Source organism: Microcaecilia unicolor, chromosome 5 (genome assembly GCF_901765095.1).
Source record: "Microcaecilia unicolor chromosome 5, aMicUni1.1, whole genome shotgun sequence".
Classification (NCBI taxonomy): domain Eukaryota; kingdom Metazoa; phylum Chordata; class Amphibia; order Gymnophiona; family Siphonopidae; genus Microcaecilia; species Microcaecilia unicolor.
In genome coordinates, this window is record NC_044035.1 from 96,401,117 (window position 1) to 96,423,156 (window position 22,040).

The 22,040-nt window shown below is 42.0% G+C and overlaps 1 protein-coding gene across 1 annotated transcript in view; it reads right to left on the minus strand.

Annotated features, from left to right (window-relative positions):
- The window catches only part of RHOBTB1 (Rho related BTB domain containing 1), a 59,729-nt gene extending 47,704 nt beyond the window's left edge, over nucleotides 1–12,025 (minus strand). The window contains 3 exon segments of the mRNA XM_030203111.1: nucleotides 450–553; nucleotides 11,689–11,890; nucleotides 12,003–12,025. Coding sequence (XP_030058971.1) covers nucleotides 450–553; nucleotides 11,689–11,880 — 296 coding nt within the window. The 5' untranslated portion in view covers nucleotides 11,881–11,890; nucleotides 12,003–12,025.
- Between the last annotated feature and the right edge of the window lie 10,015 nt (nucleotides 12,026–22,040).

Genomic DNA, 22,040 nt, shown 5'->3' on the forward strand with positions numbered 1-22,040 from the left:
TGCCTAATTTAGGAGTGAGAATTTACACCAGGTTTCAGTTAGTGTAAATTCTCACACTCCAAAACTGGGCACAGACCATGGTGCCAAACGATTTTATATAAACAGCACCCAAATCCAAGCACCATGTATAGAATAGCGCTTAGCACTAATTTTTTATCGGCGCCCCAAATATGGATGACATTTACAGATTGAGTCCATTATAATTACACCATATTAAATATTTAGAATTTTTATGCTGCACAATAGGCAGTAGTTTAGTTTATTTAAAATCTTAATATACCGCCTAGACTGAAGTACATATCAAAGTACTCTGACCCAGGGGGAAACCAGAACATTCATTCAGATCTCAGATTCCACTCTGTTTCTTCAGTAGTCCAAGTTCCTTTCATGCCTCTGCTTAGGTTTACTGTACAAGCTACCTCTAGAAAACTGAAATCTATTCCATTTACCTTCCATAAGCAAATCGTCGGTCTTTGTGGTGGTCCCCAAAGGTATCCCACAACCTGAGAGAAACGCTGACTTCATCAACAACATCCCGGGATCGCTCCAGTACCTATGAAAGAAAAAAGGATACAAAAAAAACTACATGCTTAGCTAAAAACTCACCAAGATTCAATCTCAGAACTGGGAAAAATGAATGCAATCAAGTCAGATATCTGACCTAGTACCAGGTGTCATTAGTGGGGACAATTTTGCGGCCTTTTATGTGACCTCTTCACATGTAACTCTGTGCCTGAGGTTCAGTTTTGATTCTGAACTCACTGCTTTGCTCACGTTTTTGAAGTTTATTATGACCTGTTTTATTTCTGTAATTTCCACCTTTTGTTGGTACTGTTAATAGGAAATGTCATGTTTCCTGGCTCATGCCATCTAATCACTCAGCACTGAGATTCATGCAGGACTCTTTACAGTAGTTTGCTATTTTTGTCATAACAGGCAGAGACAAATATCTTGAAGGTAATTTATAACAGGACACCTAGATTTAGTTGGCAAGAAAGTGCCTATTTTGGCCCTACTTTATAAAGACACACAGGTACCTATGAGGGGCATTTTCAAAAGGACCTCCTGCTCACAGCGTCCAAAAAAAAAGTCCATCTCACAGCCATTTTTGAACAAGAAATAAGCCAGGGTTTCCTGTGCAAAAATATGTGAGAATGTCCAAAACGAACAGCCATTTTACAAACTGAAACATCCAAATTATGAACACCAGAAATCCAGAGACAAGACAGCATTGTTACAGAAATGGCCACACAGATGTCCTTGCAGAGCAAAGGAGCAGCCTAGTGGTCAGTGCAGTGAACTGTAAACCAGTACACCCAGGTTCATATCTCCCTACAGCTCATGTTGTAAATACTGAGCCCTCCAGGAACAGAGAAAAACCTACTGTGTCCAACTATATTTATTTATTTTTTAGATTTTGCTCACACCTTTTTCAGTAGTAGCTCAAGGTGTGTTACATTCAGGTACTCTGGATATTTCTCTGTCCAGGAGGGCTCACAATCTAAGTTTGTACCTGAGGCAATGGAGGGTTAAGTGACTTGCCCAAGATCACAAGGAGCAGCAGTGGGATTTGAACCAGACACCAGTGCTCTAACCACTAGGCCACTCCTCCACTCCACATACATTGAAAAACTACAAATTAAAGAATCTAAAACAGCATGCAGAATCGCTATAAACAGCCTTTGGGCTCGTTTTACAAAGTGATATTTATTTATTTATTTGTAGCATTTGCATCCCACATTTTCCCACCAATTTGCAGGCTCAATGTGGCTTACATTTGCCGTAATGGCAGTTGCCATTTCCGGGTAACGGAATTACAATGGTATTGCGTTAAGGTAATACATCCAGGTAACATACATGAACGTGACATACATGGAATAGATCATGTGTATATATATATATATATATTATATCATGTGTATACATCCATGGTAAAGAAGAATACTTATGATACTGCATGAAGGATCCCGAATAATAACTCGGATTGTAACATACATTAGGTCAGCGACTAAAGAGTTCATATTCGACGTAAGGATTAAGTATTAGTGTTGTTCATTTCTAGCAAAGAGGTTAATCAGTCAAGTGATAAGATTTCGGTTTTGTCTAGTTCATGTGGGATCTTATTATTTAGTGTTTAAGATGGATGTTTATGGTATTCCTTCTTGAACAGATCAGTTTTCAGTAGACTTCAGAAGATAGTTAGGTCTGCGTTGTTTTTATGGCTTAAGCTTGTAGTGTCATAAATATTTAGGTACAGTAGATAGATGTCCATTTCTGGAGGACTCAAAATTGAAAGGGAAAGGAAAGCGAGCTGAAGTGGGACTTGAACCTGGGTCCCCTGGTTTACAGTTCACTGCACTCCTCAGACCTTCATTCTGCTTTGCAAAAAAATGCTCATAATACTGATGCTGGTGGGACCCTAAATCCACATTTGGGGTCACGCCCTGGGTAGGCTCTGCATAGGTGTACCATTATTCTGCACATCCCAGGGAATTATACAATTTTGTTTGGCCACGATCAAAAGATCGACAAACGCTGGCCTACATTGAAGGTGTGGATATTATGCCAGCTCAAGAGCAGGTGTAAATATCCATGCATAACTTATGCAAGCGCGCATATAGTTTACCATATAATTACCATGTGCACTTTTGTCACTTCACTCTGCTCTGCCCAGACCACGCCCCTGACAATATCTAAAGTAAAAGTACACACGCTGATGCCAGCGCATGTACTTTTAATGCCAAACATATAAAAGCCTTTTAATGTCACATACATATAGATGTCTTTAGAAAGGTGTTGAGACCCCACTATTTTACATAATTGCAACTTTTACATCTCAAAGTCTACGCAGCCACTATTCCATCATGCGTTTTGTACTTTTAATATCATCAGTTGAAAATTGAGAGACTCATGATTTTATTGTGAATAAGGAACCTCGTAGTTTCAGTAACAGCATCTTGGCTTTCCCTCAAATGAGGGGCTAATTTTTTTCCTTCCAGATACTGTTATTCAGCATGTTCTTGAAGTGGGTAAAAACAGAGATGCCAAGTTACCCAATTTCAAAAGGAGACATTTTGGACTTACATCCCAGAGCACGTGCTGGGATTTGTAATGCCTGACCATGATAGTAGTACAGAGAGAGTCCAAAGTACAAAATAAAGTCCAAAAGGACACGAAGGGACTTTATTATCCTGGACACCACTGAGTAATATTTTCTCAACCGAAGGATTATCACCCTACTTGTAGGAAGAAGCTTTGGTCTTTGAATACACTAGACCCCTGACGCAGGCGCTGTGCACCGAAACACTGCCAGTGTCGGGTCAACATTGAAAATTGACATTTATAAATAAGAACTGTGTCCCGGTTTCTGAGGGCTCTTGGTGCCTTTGCTGTATTTTGGACTTTAATGCCTGATCCTGCCCATTGAAACCAGTGCTGCAGTCCCATAATGCACCAGGATGGGGTGGTCAGAAATCCAGGACATGTTCCCAAATCTCCAGTTAGGATCTAGTAACTTGGCATCTTAGTAAATGAGGTGTTGGCTTTGCCATTATCTTTAGTAATGCCTTAATGATCTGTACACTGTATACAAAACAGAGCATTAATGTTGATTGTATGTTGAAGACAGGTGTGCACTTATGCACTTGTATTTAACAATATAATGATGTAACCCCTGATCCCGCTCACACAGTCCTGGAGGCTGGCTAAGCTCTTTGGGTTAGGCATCTTGACCAGGATTTACAAAAAGTGTTAGGTATGATGAGCTGGGCACAGGCCAGGGCCTGGCTGCTTCCCTGTAGGCTATGGGGGGGGGGGGGGGGGGGGGGGGGGGGTTTGCACCACCTTTTTTTCAACTTTGACACAGTTCAGGCAAAAAAAACATCCAACTCTCATAACCCAGTTGTTTTTTTATAAACATGGAAACTCTACCAACAGGAACATGTTAAGAACTTCAAACACAACATGTCATAGTCTCATGAAGTGTAATTCACGGGAGAGAGAGGTAAGCACATGGCTCGGGTTAGTTCTTAGTCTCTCAATCTCAATTCTGTTACATGTCAACTCTGCACTGAAACCTTCAGGCCCATCCACCCAGCAGGAAACCCGGAGATGCGGCCTGCCACATCAACTTGCCAGGCAAGCATCCAGTAGGCTTTCTCCCAGCTGCCGGACTGGATCCAGGATTTGACCTCCCTGTCCCTCTCCATCAGAGGCAGTTCTCCTCACAGACCTCTGGTTCGAACAGATTTTTCTCCCTGCTCCACTTGTGGGGGGAGGGGGGAAGGGGGGTCTCTCTCTCTCTCTCCCTCTCGGAGCACCTCCTTACTTCAACATCTGCTCCCCAGCAGAAGTCCACTTTGCATCAACAGCCCATCCTTCTGCTGCTGCTAGGATACCTCTCAACCATGGGTCTGGTGGGGGTTTTAGGCAACCAAAGACCCCACTCTCAATAGGGCAATGCTTTTATCCACCCTACCAGTGACGCCCCCCGGATTACATTCCACTGTCAGTCCAGCAAATTGTTAGAAATTTGGGTCTTGCCCATGACCTTCTAGGTAGACAACATACAAATTATGGTGCCTTCAGGGGGACCTTTTGGGATCCATACATGGGCTTTTCCATTCCAGTAAGACTGGATGTCAACCAGCAGATAAAGTAAACCCTGTATAAACTGAACTGTTTTGGGCAGGTGTGAAATCTTAGGAGCTGATATTCAGACCACAGGAGGCTGCCCAACTACTCCTGCAGCTGGCAGTGAGCCTGGATATTCAATGCCAGGCCCTTCAGTGAACAGCACGACCAGATAGACTGTAGGAAGAGCAGACACTAGCCCGCTGCAGAGAAGCCACGCACGAGGAGCCACTCAGGAAACGTGTCGTCACCATGCGCGCACCGAGACAGATAGGGGAGGGCCTGCCCAGGGCTGGCCACGCCGCCCACGCAGACGACGCACGCACGCACCAGAGAGACTGACTGAGGCAGGAGGAAAGAAGATGAGAGGAGGAGCAGAGGGAGGAGGACTGAAGCGGCAGTGCATGCAGCTCGTCAATGTAAATGGGCCATCGTCGCACAGGAGGAAAGGAAACCATTTGCTGCAGCCTTCTTCCTGCTCCATCACTGCGGCGCCGTTTACCTTAATTTCTAAACATGAACCCTCCCCCCCCCGGCAATTATGAGTGCAGCGCAGCACGGGCCTGGGGAATTTTGCCCCCCCTGCTCCCCCCTCTCGGCGGCCCCTGCCTCTCTCGAACGGGGGGACCTATAGATAAGGCTGTGCTGCGGTGTTCTGTGCTGTTTTGCAGTTTTTTTTTAGCACTGTTCTTTGCAACCTGCCTAAATCACGTTGCAATAATCTATTTGAGATTTAAAAATCAGGGATTGCATTAAAGTGCAGAAGATTTCGTTACAGATATAAAGATCTAATCCTTTTATTTCTCCATAAGTTCTAGGCGATAGGTGTTGGTCAACGGTCACCCCTAAGGTTCTTTAGACTCGATTTAGTGGGTAGGTTGCTTTGGTCGATTGTGAAGTGTTTGTATGGGATAGGGTGAAAGGTTGGTTATAATCAGAAATTTTGTTTTCGCCTCAGTTAAGTTTCAGTTTAAAAAGTGGCTATCCATGATTCCATTAGGTCTAAGCCAGATTCAATGTCCTGGATAGTGTGAACTGTGATTGTTCAAATGGGAGATATATTGTTTAATCATCTGCATAGATAAACGCATTTAGACTAGATGCTTCCAGTTCCTACCAAAAGAGCTATCATGATATTGAATAATATGGGACTGAAAGATGGGAGCTCTCTGGCACTACTTTTGCAAGCTAATTTTAAAACACAAAACACCTGGTAGTTGCCTTCAAAAACTTTGCTAAAAACACTATCTACTTTGAATCTAGGTGGGCTACTGATTATTCTTTCCATACTTACAGTTCGTTCAAATAGCACCCAATGCAGACCACAATAACGCAGCTCAAACCATGTTGTGTCAACACCTACTGCTCTTTTCCATACTCCTCCTCCAATGTGCACCTTCTTTAGTCACCTCTATTCTCTTACCTATCTCTATGTTAACCATCTCTCTGACCTCATGCACAACTTTCTTTAAATTAGTCACCTTATTCTCTAACTCCTCTTACTCCCTTACCTATCTATATGTTCCATCTTTGCCTATACCCTACACTGTCAATTAAAATGTTCTATTTCATATTGTGTTGACATTATACCCTACATTGTCAATTGAAATGTTCTATTTTGTAATGTGTTGACATTGTAAGTAGTATACTATAATACTAAATAGGAGAAAAACAAACTCTATTGAAATACTCTAACTCTCTAAAAGGAGTTTGTTATATATAATTAGTTTGTGAGTGTCCCTTTAATTGTGGAAAAACCCAACTTATATTATATTACAAACAATTGAAACCTCAAATCTCCAAACAGGAAAGAGTACAAAAGTATTTATACTATCCTTGTTATATCAGGAGTAAGTTAATATCACTGGTTTCTTGAGAAGGACAAAGAGAAAAAAATCCCAGAAGCAAAAAACTCACAATTAGTGAGAAAAAGCAAATGAGGTGAAAAACTCTCTTACCTTCAAATATTAACCAATAAAGGGGCACTCACCCAAACTAAACCATAACAGACCAATCCCAGCCCTAAACTTGCAAAAAGGCTAACTACAGAAAACCACCCCAATCGGAGGACACGGCAATCTAAACAGTTCATTAAGCAGACATTGACTTAAAGTTCCCTCATGCTGGCTTTTTACTGTCATCAACAAACTTACTCCCTCTAGAGTTTTGGTACTTAGCTTTAAGTAGTATACTCTAGCCATACTTTGCATTATTTGAATATTTTACTGCTGTAATGTCTATTGCTCATGCCTTGATTATTCTTACTGTACACTGCCTTGATGTGAATTCCTTCAACAAGGCTGTAAATAAATCCTAATAAAAATAAATAAAATTTGCAGCCACCAATTAGTCTATAATCTGTTAAAATATTTTCTTGTCATGTGTCAAGTCTTTTTGAACATGGAACTGCAATAGAGGAAACAGAGAATCATGACAGATGACGACCATATGGCCTATCAATCTGCCCATCTGCACCCACAGCTCAACTCTACAATTCCTCCTTGCTCTTTTGAGGACCACGAGCCACGGTCAGAATGCAATGAAGAAATTGTAAAACAATCCTGAAATAAGACCTCTTAAAGTTCAGAGAGTAAAATAACTTTTGACATCAACAAAAAAGAACTTAAAGGTCTTGGTTTTCTATCACATTATAACCATACAATTATGCTGCCTTGTCACCTCTAATCACCCCACTTCATCTCTCCCTTTTCTTCTTCCTCCTCCCCACATCTCTACCTTTCCTGTCATTGGAATGCTTTTTCCGTTCCACTTACATATTCTACTATAACAATTAAGGTGTGAAGGAACGTGTAAACAACCAATACTATAAACAAAATAAAATCGACTCCCTCTATAAAATGATAGGAAGCAATAATTCCACCACTATGATCCGATGGAAAAAAAAAGGAAGGAAAAGCCTCAAAAGATCTCCAGGTCACACAAAACCTTCGGAGCTGAAACTTTTCATCAAGAATGTGCAGTTAGGAAGTACGTAAGAGTAAGCTGAAGCAGAAGCTGGATTTTGGTTATGGAGTCTGAGCCTTTGTTTTTTTTTAGTTACACTCCCAGATGGTATAACCCTGAAGCAGAATAGCAAAATGCTGGCCACGTTGGTTGTCGGTTTGACACCTTGTTTATTACAGCACGGACGACAAAGATAGCTCAGTGCTGGATTGCAACTTATTCAGCATTTTGAAAGATAAGTGCCAATTGTTATTTTGAAAATGGATTGTGGCCTCTAATATTGTACTATACAGATGGTTTGCTTAGGAAGAAGGTTTTTTGTGCTCTGTTTCACCTCCGAAGGTTTTGTGTGACCTGGAGCTCTTTTTGAGGCTTTTTTCCTTCCTTTTTTTCCCCATCTGATAATAATGGTGGATTATTGCTTCCTACCACTATATATTCTAATATCCTGCTATAGTTGCACCCTGTGTGGCATCCTCCTTTTGCTCACTTCACCATGCTAATGAGAGGAGACAGTGGGCTGGGAGCATATCTGCACCCTGAAGGTCAGTCACACCGATTGCATAGCCCTTGCTACAGCGCTGCTGTCCTGAGTACAGGATGGTTCTGGCCTTTGAAAGTTAGTCTAAGAAAAAAAAAGTATCACTTATTTCCTTTCCTTTTATTTATTATCTTTAAAGTAGATTAACAATAGCAACCTAACACTATTTATCTATCTTTAGAGATTGTCTGTGTCTTGTTTCTTTCTTCTTTCTTTCTTAGATTCAGATACTGTCTTTGTCGCTACCATCGTGACACTATCCTTTTTATTTTTATTTATTTTTTTTTATTTTTTGTTAATTTGTATCCCGCGCTTTCCCACTCATGGCAGGCTCAATGCGGTCTTACATATTGTATACAGGTACTTATTTGTACCTGGGGCAATGGAGGGTTAAGTAAGAAATATTTCTTTAGATTACTACTGAGGTTCTACTACTTTCGCCTTTAGCCTATGGTCCCTTGTTTCCAGACTTCCTTTCCATTGCAAGATGCCTTGCCTCCTGTTATATCTTTATCTTAGGGATATTTAAATATCTCCATCATATCACCCTGCCCTGCTTTTTACCATACTACAAATATTCTTTATGGTGAAGATTACTGACCATTTTACAGTTGTCCTCAGTCTGGACTGACTCCATCTTATATTGTTTCAAGATGTGATCTTCATGACTGCACACAATACTCCAAATGAGGTCTCAAGGAAGATTTATACAGAGGCACTATCATCTCCCTTTTCCTTTTAACTATTCCTTTCTTATCCATCAACGTATCCTTCTGGATCTTGTCACAATCAACTAGTCCAACTGATTGCCACCTTAAGATCATCAGTTATTCATAGCATTGGCACAGAGGCAAACGTTTCCTGATATCCCTTCCTTAATATTGCTTACAAAATATTGAACAAAACTTTACATTCTATTGCTAACTTGTAAATGCCACGTGTGCTTTTGTTTCAAGATACTCAAATTCATCAAGACAAAAAACGATCAACAGAAGAAAGTACTTCATGCCTCAGCAAATTCAAAATGCAAAATGAAATGAATATTGTGAAGTCCAATTTTTCTCAAAGCACAGGTGTGGTTTTTCCCACCAAGGACTTTTACCTCCCTCCCCCCGGACATTTCACACCCTCCCCCACCTATAGCTTCTTTCTTTTATCGTGTCCCATAAGTCCTGGCAGTGCTTTTTTTTTTTTTACGGCATCTGAAATGAGGTTAGAGCAGCATATGGATGTACACAGAGGACGTATAATAACGGAATAACTTCATAGGTAGAGTAGTAATTTGCTATAAATTGTAATCACTGTGTCATTTTGAGGGGCTGGATTAGGTTGAAACCAAGTTTGAGGGGTGTGGGGGGGCATGCCCCCCTCACATGAACTGCACTTGTAGTTATCTATTTATTTATTTACTTATTTATGACATTTAGATCCCAGATTAAACATGAATTAGGTTGAAACCTAGTTTGGGGAGTGTGGGGGGGCATTGCCCCCTCACATGAACTGCACTTTGTAGTTATTTATTTATTTATTTATGACACTTAGATCCCAGATTAAACATGAATTAGGTTCAAACCTAGTTTGGGGGGTGTGGGGAGCACTGTCCTTCCACATGAACTTCATGTCTGGAAGGGGAAAGGGATGTGTAAAAGATAATGTTATGGGGAGGAGGGGTGTGAGGGTGTACTGGCCCCTTAACGATGTGGAAGAGAAAAGGGAGGGAGATTATTTGTCCTAGTGTGTTTTTTGGGTTATGGGTGGGAATTGTCCTCCCTGGTGTGGTAGGAATTGGTTCAGTGGGAATTGTCCAGATGGGAATTTGTGGGTGGGAACTGTCTGGTGTTTACTGTCCAGGTAGGAACTGACCTAGAACCGTTTTCAGAATATCTACAACTGAATATGAATGAGATATGGTTCTATATTTTCAGTTAGGAAGCAAGTTTATCTTTATATTTCATTACTGTGAAAATTACACCAGGTTTCAGATCACAAGGACCAGAGTTATGATCCATCCGTCTGATATTCAAACCAATTCAAGCAGACAGAAGAGGCTCCTACCCGCTTACAATCACTCAGGGATGCCCAGCAACCAATATTCAGTTGCATTTAACTGAGCAATGCCGCTGAATATTAGCTCTGACCGGTCATGAAAAAGTGGGCAGGTCAGGGGTAGTACAGGAGGCAGTGCTGGGGAACAGCCAGCAGTTATGCAGGTGGTAGTAATATACAGTGCCAGCACCTGCATAGCTAAGTGGATAAATTTAGGACAGCTGAAAAGCTATCTTAAATTCTGGCACTTAGCTATGTGGGTGCCGGCACTGAATATCAGCCAGCAGCTGCATAATTTTTAAAAGGCTTCCCCATCCCTCTGATTTCCTTTCCAATCCTCCTCCCCCCCCCCCCCCCCGAAAAAGCCCGTGGAAGTTCTGAGGGGCATGACAGGTGATTCAAATACTGGTTAACACTTCCAGAGCTATCTTAGTTTGCTTGCCCTTCTTTTTGAGGCTAGGCTGAGATTTAATTTGTAATTATCTTTTCCATTTTTGCTTGATATAAATACCTTTTATAGGTTTTTGAGGATTTTTTTGAAGGGAGGAAGATGGTCATCAGTTACAATTTCTCCTACTCCTTTGGGTTTCTTGATCGGCGCCTTCTTTTATTTATAACTACTCAGGATTATCTGTACTACTTTAAATCCACTCCCACCTCATTTAGCTCAGTTATTGCAGCAACAGTCCCTTGATCCCTAGAAATGGCCAAAACATTTTCCAAAAAGCAATAGCAACTTGCAACTCAAAAGTGGAAAAAAAATTCACAATTATCAAATTGGATAAACACCTTCAAAATAAATCTGAACATTTATTGAAAAGTCTGAACAATTATTGAAAAAGCCAGAAACTAGCAGGAAGGAAAAAGACTTCAGATTAAAATTATCAACACAAGTTTATTTTTGGCAAACCTGTTTTGACCACGGGCAGGATGGAGGTTTGACCAATGATTGATTTTTTTTGCAAAAAGACTGTGAGCCCAGCCTGTGAATTATAAGGTGGATTACAACTCTTTGTGATATCTGAGGTCTAGGTTCTGGCTTTTTAATAACTGTTCAGACTTTCAATAAATGTTCAGATTTATTTTGAAACAGTTTATCTAATTTGATTATTGTGAATCTTTTTTTCAATTTTTGATTTGCAAGCAACAAGCCTTGGCCAGTGCCCATGTACCAATATTCCCTCTAGACCCATATGGGCCATACATTTATCTATTAGGTTTCACCTTTGCTTGACGACTGGGACTGCTTCAACTTCAGGAACATAATCAGCCCCTAATCAGCCTGGAGAAGTGGAAGACATGACCCTGGAATAAACACTAGCCATCTGCATAGCAATGTCTAACACAGCCACTGGGTTGGCCTTCAACTTTGTTCTATTTTGATTCCCGACAAAATTTCATGTTATCTTTCAATCATTCTACACATTTCACTAAGAACTGCAATGGTCCTATTACCTTTCACAACAGAATAAAAATTAAATTTAGGTAGGAATTGCAAGCCTTACCTCTTGGCAGACACGGTACTGATCAATTGCCCATACAGTTGGTACATGAGTTGATAGAAGCTGGTACTGGGTCAGCGTTGTGTTACATGCCCTTGCACAGATGAGACGAGTCTTCCCCACAGCATTATCACCCACCACCACACACTTTATGGTCTCAACATTGGGTCTTTCGTAATCCATGTCAGTGTCCATTTATAGAAAACTGAAATAAGACAATTGCAATAACTGTATATTTTTACCCCACAACCGTAAATGTGTCAACAAGTTTGATCCTTAAATTTCTATTTCAAACCCCCAAGGATCAAGCAACGTACATTGGTACTCAACCAAAATGCACAATGATATGGGCAAACAATTTCTTTTTATACCCTATGCTTATCATAGCAGACAGAGTTCATCTGACTTCAAGTATGTTTACTGCATTTAACCCAGGTTTTCTCAAAACAAGAACTTGCTTGAAGAAGATAAAACTGGCCAAATGTAGGACTGCTTGCTTACATTGACTTCTTATTAAACACACTTTACTCTGGGAGTTGGAAGAGACTGGAAATGTGTGGGTCTCACCTTAGGCATTCTAGCATAGACTTGCTTAATGCCATGTATTTTAAGATTACACTAAACAGTAGAGCTGGGAAGGCAAGTTTCAACCACATTTCACAGTGTACAAAATACAACTTAAACTCTGTAAACACCAAATCCAAACTATGGTCAAAACAGGCTACAAGTGAATCAGTCTTGAATTACAGAATTAAAAACATGCCAAAAAAACATTAGTTTGACTAAAGCTTCACATTGTTTAGATCTAGATTTTAACCTGCAAAATACATTTAGGGGCTCATTTTCAAAATAAAAAAATGTCCAAGAAACATCATAAGGTGGCAGAAGGATGTTTTTCTCTTTTTTAAGTTTGCATTTCAAAATAACAAAGATTTGAATTTATTTTGACACAAAATTCAGATTAATTCGAACAAATATAGGGCTCCTTTTATAAAAGATTCCTGTGCGGCAAAATGCAACGAAGTCCATTCGATTCCTATGGGCTTTGTTGCATTTACCACGGAAGGGGGGGGGGGGGGGGGAATCAGTATCGTGTCTTTGTTCAAGAAGCCTATAGTCATTAAACAAATCAGAAGAAATAAAACACAGTCCAACTAGTGAGGAGATCTAAGGACAAGTAAATTCATAGGAAGATCAATATAAAAGAAAATCATACAAAGAAAATACAGTAAGAACTACCCCTCTCGTCACTCAAATAGGCTAGTCAACAACCCCAAAAAGCTAGGGGTCAAGTAAGGGTTACAGCTTTTCTTTAAAAAAAAAAATCTCAACTGAACAGGTTCATAGAAACTATACCGAATATTCTGATATGCTACATAACATTTACAAGGAAATGCAAATTTAAAACAAAGTCCACGATTTTAGATGTTTTGCTCCACAGTTTGTCCAAATTTCAAGGGGTATTTTGGGGTAGTGTTTTGGGATGGACATGGGCTGGACATGGACTGCATCAAAAGATAGACATTTATCTGCAATAATGGTACAAAATGAAAACATAGAGAGGGGCATAATCGAACGGGGACGACCATCTCTAAGGGCGTCCATCTCTAAGTACGTTCCGGTGAAGGGGTGGGGAAACCCATATTATCGAAACAAGATGGAAGTGCATCTTTCACTTCGATAATACGGTCGGGGATGCCCAAATCTCAACATTTAGGTCGATCTTAGAGATGGTCGACCTAAATGTTGAGATGGTCAACCTTAGAGATGGCCGTCCCTGGTTTTCGGCCATAATGGAAACCGAGGACGCCCATCTCAAAGTCCACGATTTTAGATGTTTTGCTCCACAGTTCGTCCAAATTTCAAGGGGGTATTTTGGGGTAGTGTTTTGGGATGGACATGGGCTGGACATGGACTGCATCAAAAGATAGACATTTATCTGCAATAATGGTACAAAATGAAAACATAGAGAGGGGCATAATCGAACGGGGACGACCATCTCTAAGGGCGTCCATCTCTAAGTACGTTCCGGCGAAGGGGTGGGGAAACCCATATTATCGAAACAAGATGGAAGTGCATCTTTCACTTCGATAATACGGTCGGGGATGCCCAAATCTCAACATTTAGGTCGATCTTAGAGATGGTCGACCTAAATTGTGAGATGGTCAACCTTAGAGATGGCCGTCCCCGGTTTTCGGCCATAATGGAAACCGAGGACGCCCATCTCAAAAACGACCAAATCCAAGCCCTTTGATCATGGGAGGAGCCAGCATTCGTAGTGCACTGGTCCTCCTCACATGCCAGGACACCAACCGGGCACCCTAGGGGGCACTGCAGTGGACTTCACAAATTGCTCTGAGGTGCATAACTCCCTTACCTGGGTGCTGAGCCCCCCAACCCCCCTAAAAACCCACTCCCCACAACTGTACACCACTACCATAGCCCTTAGGGATGAAGGGGGCACCTACATGTGGGTACAGTGGGTTTCGGGGGGGTTTTGGAGGGCTCACATTTACCACCACAAGTGTAACAGGTGGTAGGGGATGGGCCTGGGTCCCACCTGCCTGAAGTACACTGCACCCCCTTAAAACTTCTCCAGGGACCTGCATACTGCTGTGATGGAGCTGGGTATGACACTGGAGGCTGGCATAGAGGCTGGAAAAATGTTTTTTTTTTATTTTTTTTAGGGTGGGGGAGGTCATCCCTGATTCCCTCCGGTGGTCATCTGGTCAGTTCGGGCACCTTTTCGAGGCTTGGTCCTGAAAAAAATGGACCAAGTAAAGTCGCCCAAATGCTCGTGAGGGACGCCCTTCTTTTTTCCATTATTGGCTGAGGACGTCCATCTCTTAACCACGCCCCTGTCCCACCTTCAGTACACTGCCGACACGCCCCCCATGAACTTTGGTCATCCCCACGATGGAAAGCAGTTGAGGATACAAAAAATCGGCTTTTTGATAATTCCGATTTGGGCGACCTCGGGAGAAGGACGCCCATCTCCCGATTTGTGTCGGAAGATGGGCGTCCTTCCCTTTCGAAAATAAGCTAGATTAGTTATGATTGAAACAAGTCTTCCCAAAATGTCTTAATTTTGGCCCTAAGTGACCAAAAGGTGTCCTAAATGACCACTGGAGAGAATAAGGCATAAACTCTTTACTCCCCCAGTGGTCACTGATCCCCTCCCAGCCCCATAAGATGTGACAGTGATAGTACCTTGTCACCTCTCGTTTAGACTACTGCAATCTGCTTCTTGCTAGCCTCCCACTTAGTCACCTCTCCCCTCTCCATCGGTTCAAAACTCTGCTGCCATCTCGTCTTCCGCCAGGGTCGCTTTACTCATACTACCCTCTCCTCAAGTCGCTTCACTGGCTCCTATCCGTTTTCGCATCCTGTTCAACTTCTTCTACTAACCTATAAATGTACTCATTCTGCTGCTCCCCAGTATCTCTCCACACTCGTCCTTCCCTACACCCCTTCCCGTGCACTCCGCTCCATGGATAAATCCTTCTTAACTGTTCCCTTCTCCACTACTGCCAACTCCAGACTTCGCGCCTTCTGTCTCGCTGCACCCTATGCCTGGAATAAACTTCCTGAGCCCCTACGTCTTGCCCCTTCCTTGGCCACCTTTAAATCTAGACTGAAAGCCCCCTCTTTAACATTGCTTTTGACTTGTAACCACTTGTAACCACTTGCCTCCACCTACCCTCCTCCTTCCTGTACACAATAATTGATTTGATTTGCTTACTTTATTTTTTGACTATTAGATTGTAAGCTCTTGAGCAGGGACTGTCTTCTTCTATGTTTGTGCAGCGCTGCGTATGCCTTGTAGCGCTATAGAAATGCTAAATAGTAGTAGTAGTAGTAGTACATACCAGGCTCTATGTCAGCTTCAGATATGATAACCATTCTTATTACAGCAGCAGGCAGGTCCCAGGAATAGCCTAGAGGACAGTGCAGTGGACTGTAGAGAAGAGAACCCAGGCCCATATCCCACTCTAACTAGTACACTTATGGTGGAAAGTGTGAGCCCTCCAAAAAACACTAATACCTACTGTAGTTACATAGAGGTAACACCTGCAGGCATAAGGGCTATTGTAGTGGTGTACAGTTGGGTACAGAAGGGGTAACGGTGAGAAGTGTACATGCAGAAAAGGGCTTTAAAAATGCATAACTGCATATGCACATGAAGGAGCCATTTTCTAAAGTCATTTTTGCATGTGTGTGACCACATACATATGTAAATGGCCTCTTATAAAATATCAATCAGTATAAAAGTATGCACTTGGACGTGATGGTGTGTACTTGGTCAGTAAGCATTTATAGGTGCAGAGTTTGGGTGGACCATGGGTGGCACGCATCATATTTTATCTCACATATTCCACATGTGGGGTACCAGTGATAGGACATAATTCAAATACACCTGTAATTTTACAAGTGCGTGCACACACAGGTGCATTCTGGGACAGAGAATAGGCGGGACTCAAAAGTTATCTACATATCATCAGCACTTAGTTGTACATAATTATGCCAGTCCTATGACTGATGTAAGAGTTTACACCTAATTGCATTCTTGCATATATTCCCAATTATGCTAGTACGCCAAAAGGGAGCGTGGGTACCTATGTTCCTTTGTAGAACAGGCTTCTACCTGCTACCCAGTTATAGATCCCCCCTCCACAGTGAAAAACAGCACATAGACCCCTTGCACTTTCCTTCACCTCAACAAGAAAGCATAGGTCAAGCACAAAAAAATCTCTGAGGAAGAAGAAGGGACTGTAGAGCTTAGGAGTTAGTGTAGAAGGGAAGACTGGAGAGGATGTATGATTATTCTCCTGGTCTTTATCTGCTGTCATTTTCTTTGGTTGTGTGATACAGACTGTGCAACCTTACTAAGACAGACTTTGCCATATCACTCCCTGTTGCATCCCCAAATGCTTGAGTCTGTCAATGAGGAAAGGGAAGCATGTCATTGTGTCACACTATAAAATTGTACAGGTTTTCAAACTGTTCATTTTTACTTATTTCTTTATTTCCCTTTTCTCTATACTTTCTTTCCTTTTCTACTGCTATGTTGCTCGTGTTCCCTCCATGCCCACATCCAGAACCACTTATCTCTCTGTATTCAACCTCCTCACCCTGATATCAATCCAGAGAGTTCAAACAAGAAGCAGCTACAGCAGGCAGTGTGACACAGCTCACAGGCCCACTTGGCAACCCCACCCCTGCCCCCATGCCAGCATCAGCTATTTGGGTGGGGGAGAGAATGAGTGGAGCAAAACGATTGGAGCAAAGCAGAGCTCCATTTCAGTTGTTTTCAAGGGGGAAGGGGGATAGCAGTTGGTGAGAGCTGGGGTTCCGCTACAATCAGATTTTTTGGGGGGATGGGGTATAGGAGGCAACCAGCAAACCAAATAGGACTATAGTCTAGGTCGGAGGTTCTTCACCCTTGTAGTGTACTAACATCCAGTGGTTTCATCTATATTGTTGTTTCTCTGTTTAGATGTATTAATCTTTGTGGCACCTCACATACTCTTATTTGCTCAGGATTATTGTGCAGCTATTGCTTGAATAAAGGGACTCATTTATTAATGTTTGCCAATATGCATTAATGTGATTTAACATGTTAAACAATCCAGATTCAGATGTGCCCTCAGATCAGAGTTGACTCCTAATGACCACACAATGAGGGATGCTCCCTTGTGGTTTTCTTGGCATGATATATCAGTGGCTTGCCACTGCCTTCTCCTGAGGCATAGAGGGTTAAAGGCCTCTTATCAAGTCGTGCTAGCAGTTCCTGCTTGGCAATGCCGGCGGAGCCCATTCAAAGTGAACGGGCTTTGTTGGCATTATTGAATTGGGAGCCGCTAGCGTAGCTTGATAAGAGAGACCCTAAGTGATTAGCCCAAGGCTACAAGGAGCCCCTGTGGGATTTGAATCTGGGCCTTCAGGTTCCTAGCGCTGCTCTAATCATTAGGCCACTCCTCTGCTCCATGTTGAACAATACAAGCCAATCAACAACCCTTACTCACTTGTTCAGCAACCATTTTTATCATTCCCACCTTTGTAACTCCCTTATCCCTTATTTGTCCTGTTTGTCTGTCCTAGTTAGATTGTAAGCTCTTTTGAGCAGGGACTGTCTATTTATGTCCACTGTACAGCGCTGCATACATCTAGTATCACTATAGAAATGATAAGTAGTAGTAACAAGGTCAATTTACTAGCAATTCATTTAATTTGAATTAACACGTTAACTCATTCACACGCATTAGTAAATGAGGCCCAAATGTTGCTTCACATACAGTAAAGTTTGGCCATTGCAGAATCTGCAATTCTCTTTAGGCCTCCTTTGGGCTTATCTTTTTTTCCAAGAACTGAAAGAAGCATGTCCCCGAGAATGCGTACCTAGACTAGAAGACTACTTGAACAATGCCCTCGGAAAAAACTGCAGTCAAATCAGTAAAATCATATTTGTTTTCCTGGTTATCTGGTTAATATTTTAATTGCCACTTTACAGATTATACATGCATGCATTGAATTAATATTGCTAACAGCAGAGGAAGTAAAATTGAAAACACTTAACAGTGGATACTCACAGGAAACTAAAGCAGCAGCTGACAGACAAGGTGGGTTATTAAAGTTGCATTAGCTCATATATTATTAAACAATTATTTTGATTATTCAAGTTAACCAGATATATACTGCACTCAGATATATACCGCACTTTTTAAAGTAATCATGTTTACAATTGTGTAAGAGGGAGGTCCAGTTTCAGCTTTGAATATGGATTTGTGAAGTTGACAAAAATAAAATAAAAACAAAAATGAGAAGAACTGTGCAGTACCGATGAAATGAGCAGTAGACTCCTGTAGTTGCATACCTAGAAACTCTCGTGATGCTTCTCTCCTTTGGGGGCTTTTGGTCTAGTATTTCCTTCCTCCCTGGAAACCAGTTCCATGAGTCTTCAAGTCACCACTACCTGGGGTATTTCACCTGTATTTTATACCCTACCTTGATTCTTTGACTCGCTCATTCACATTTTCAGATCTGTGCTCAAGATAAACTATAGATCGGGTATCACAGGTAGGTCCCTGCTTCAGAGGTTTTGTCATCTAAGTTGGTACTTGAAAAAATGATGGGGTTAAGGTCACAAGCAGCATCACTTGGGGGAGGCAAAAATTGAAATCCGATTTCTCTCTGTTTTGGCTCACTGCTCTAACCATAAGGCCAGTCCACTATTCTTTCCTTTTAAACCTGCCATTGCAGCAACAGACCTCAGCTAAGGGTCATGAAACCATGCTCCTCTGAAGCATGAACACTAGGTATCACTGTTGAGCAATTACCTAGGTCCCCCCCCCCCCCCCCCCCCCCCCCCCCCCCATGGACTGAATGTTGCCTCTGCAGTTTCTCCAGCTTTATTTAGCCTGGGAAGGAGAGGTGTCTGGCCTAGGCTAGGAATCAAGCTTACATTCCTCTATGTGGCAGCATTTAACACTTGAATGACCCAATTTCTTTTATAATCACAAAAAGTCTGTTCAGTCATTTCAGTGAGAAAAGAAGTTATAGCAAATTTTGGGCAGGCCTGTCCGAGTGAATTTGTGAGCTGGCGGGCTACAGTACACAACATGGAAAAATCTGATCTTTGGCTCCTTATTCATTAATTGGAGGTGTTATGACTCAAGTCCTTACTGTGCTGTTGAAGAAAATACATATAAATGGCTGCTTTTTAAGCTAATGTACTGAGATACAGTGGTGGAAATAAGTATTTGATCCCTTGCTGATTTTGTAAGTTTGCCCACTGACAAAGACATGAGCAGCCCATAATTGAAGGGTAGGTTATTGGTAACAGTGAGAGATAGCACATCACAAATAAATCCGGAAAATCACATTGTGGAAAGTATATGAATTTATTTGCATTCTGCAGAGGGAAATAAGTATTTGATCCCCCACCAACCAGTAAGAGATCTGGCCCTACAGGACCAGGTAGAGCTCCAAATCAACTCGTTACCTGCATGACAGACAGCTGTCGGCAATGGTCACCTGTATGAAAGACACCTGTCCACAGACTCAGTGAATCAGTCAGACTCTAACCTCTACAAAATGGCCAAGAGCAAGGAGCTGTCTAAGGATGTCAGGGACAAGATCATACACCTGCACAAGGCTGGAATGGGCTACAAAACCATCAGTAAGACGCTGGGCGAGAAGGAGACAACTGTTGGTGCCATAGTAAGAAAATGGAAGAAGTACAAAATGACTGTCAATCGACAAAGATCTGGGGCTCCACGCAAAATCTCACCTCGTGGGGTATCCTTGATCATGAGGAAGGTTAGAAATCAGCCTACAACTACAAGGGGGGAACTTGTCAATGATCTCAAGGCAGCTGGGACCACTGTCACCACGAAAACCATTGGTAACACATTACGACATAACGGATTGCAATCCTGCAGTGCCCGCAAGGTCCCCCTGCTCCGGAAGGCACATGTGACGGCCCGTCTGAAGTTTGCCAGTGAACACCTGGATGATGCCGAGAGTGATTGGGAGAAGGTGCTGTGGTCAGATGAGACAAAAAATGAGCTCTTTGGCATGAACTCAACTCGCCGTGTTTGGAGGAAGAGAAATGCTGCCTATGACCCAAAGAACACCGTCCCCCCTGTCAAGCATGGAGGTGGAAATGTTATGTTTTGGGGGTGTTTCTCTGCTAAGGGCACAGGACTACTTCACCGCATCAATGGGAGAATGGATGGGGCCATGTACCGTACAATTCTGAGTGACAACCTCCTTCCCTCCGCCAGGGCCTTAAAAATGGGTCGTGGCTGGGTCTTCCAGCACGACAATGACCCAAACATACAGCCAAGGCAACAAAGGAGTGGCTCAGGAAGAAGCACATTAGGGTCATGGAGTGGCCTAGCCAGTCACCAGACCTTAATCCCATTGAAAACTTATGGAGGGAGCTGAAGCTGCGAGTTGCCAAGCGACAGCCCAGAACTCTTAATGATTTAGAGATGATCTGCAAAGAGGAGTGGACCAAAATTCCTCCTGACATGTGTGCAAACCTCATCATCAACTACAGAAGACGTCTGACCGCTGTGCTTGCCAACAAGGGTTTTGCCACCAAGTATTAGGTCTTGTTTGCCAGAGGGATTAAATACTTATTTCCCTCTGCAGAATGCAAATAAATTCATATACTTTCCACAATGTGATTTTCCGGATTTAATTTGTGATGTGCTATCTCTCACTGTTACCAATAACCTACCCTTCAATTATGGGCTGCTCATGTCTTTGTCAGTGGGCAAACTTACAAAATCAGCAAGGGATCAAATACTTATTTCCACCACTGTATGTTGAAAAAGCTTTTTTTTTCCCCCGAGGAAAATAATCTCTTATTTCCTTACTAACTACATTGATTTTAGAAGAAATACCTATTTGTATTTCCTGGCTCGAATATGCAATATCCTCAGACACTGGGCTTTATTTAATCAACTTTTTTCTCTATAGATTTGGGTAATAAAGTCTATTGTGATATATGTGTTACATATGATGCACTAAAAACCAGGTCACATTCAGTGATGGCCTGAGTTGCCTGGTACTTCCTGTTAATGCTGGTCAGTGGTGGCACTGAACCATGGCATGGTTGTCCTGTTGATGGTCAATGACAGCAACTTGCTGGAAATTCAGGTTTGTGATGGTTCCAGACAAGACTTCTCTGCCTGAAAGCCAGTAACAGCAAGGAATGAGATGTGGAAGTTGTGTACTTGATGGGATTGGTAGAGGACATGAAAACCTTTACATTTTTCAAAGACTTTTCAGGCATATTTTTAATCCCAGAACACAAACAGTATTATAAAAACAGAATTCTACAGAGCAGGAAGCAATGGAAGAGAGACTGGTTGGCCAAACATTTCTGTTTACAAAAAAAAAAAATTGTTGTGCTATGGTTTCAGTTTTTGCTACAACCTTAAAGGTGTCACTTATTTAACAGCCTGTAGGACAAAGAAAAAGTGGATGGTCTGAAGTTATGTTTTATTTTATATTCAGTTGATATCAATAAAGTGTATATTCAAAGGGATGCATAACAATTGCCATTATGGATGAGCTGTTCGTCATTTTGTGGGGAAAGATGTTCACCTTTATGAAGGGACTCATTCAGGCCTTATTCTCGCCAATATTTGATCAGCTGACTTAAAACACTCAGTAGCCCACAACATAGTCACTGTGTCTGCCAGTTTACTAGAGATCTACATATCATAGCCCTGACTGTGCACAGTGGTGTATCTTCCCCAACTGCACGGAGAACCCTGATCTGCATGCAGAGTTTCGGCAGCCATTTTGATGGAGGAACCAGCGGTGGCAGGAGTGATTGG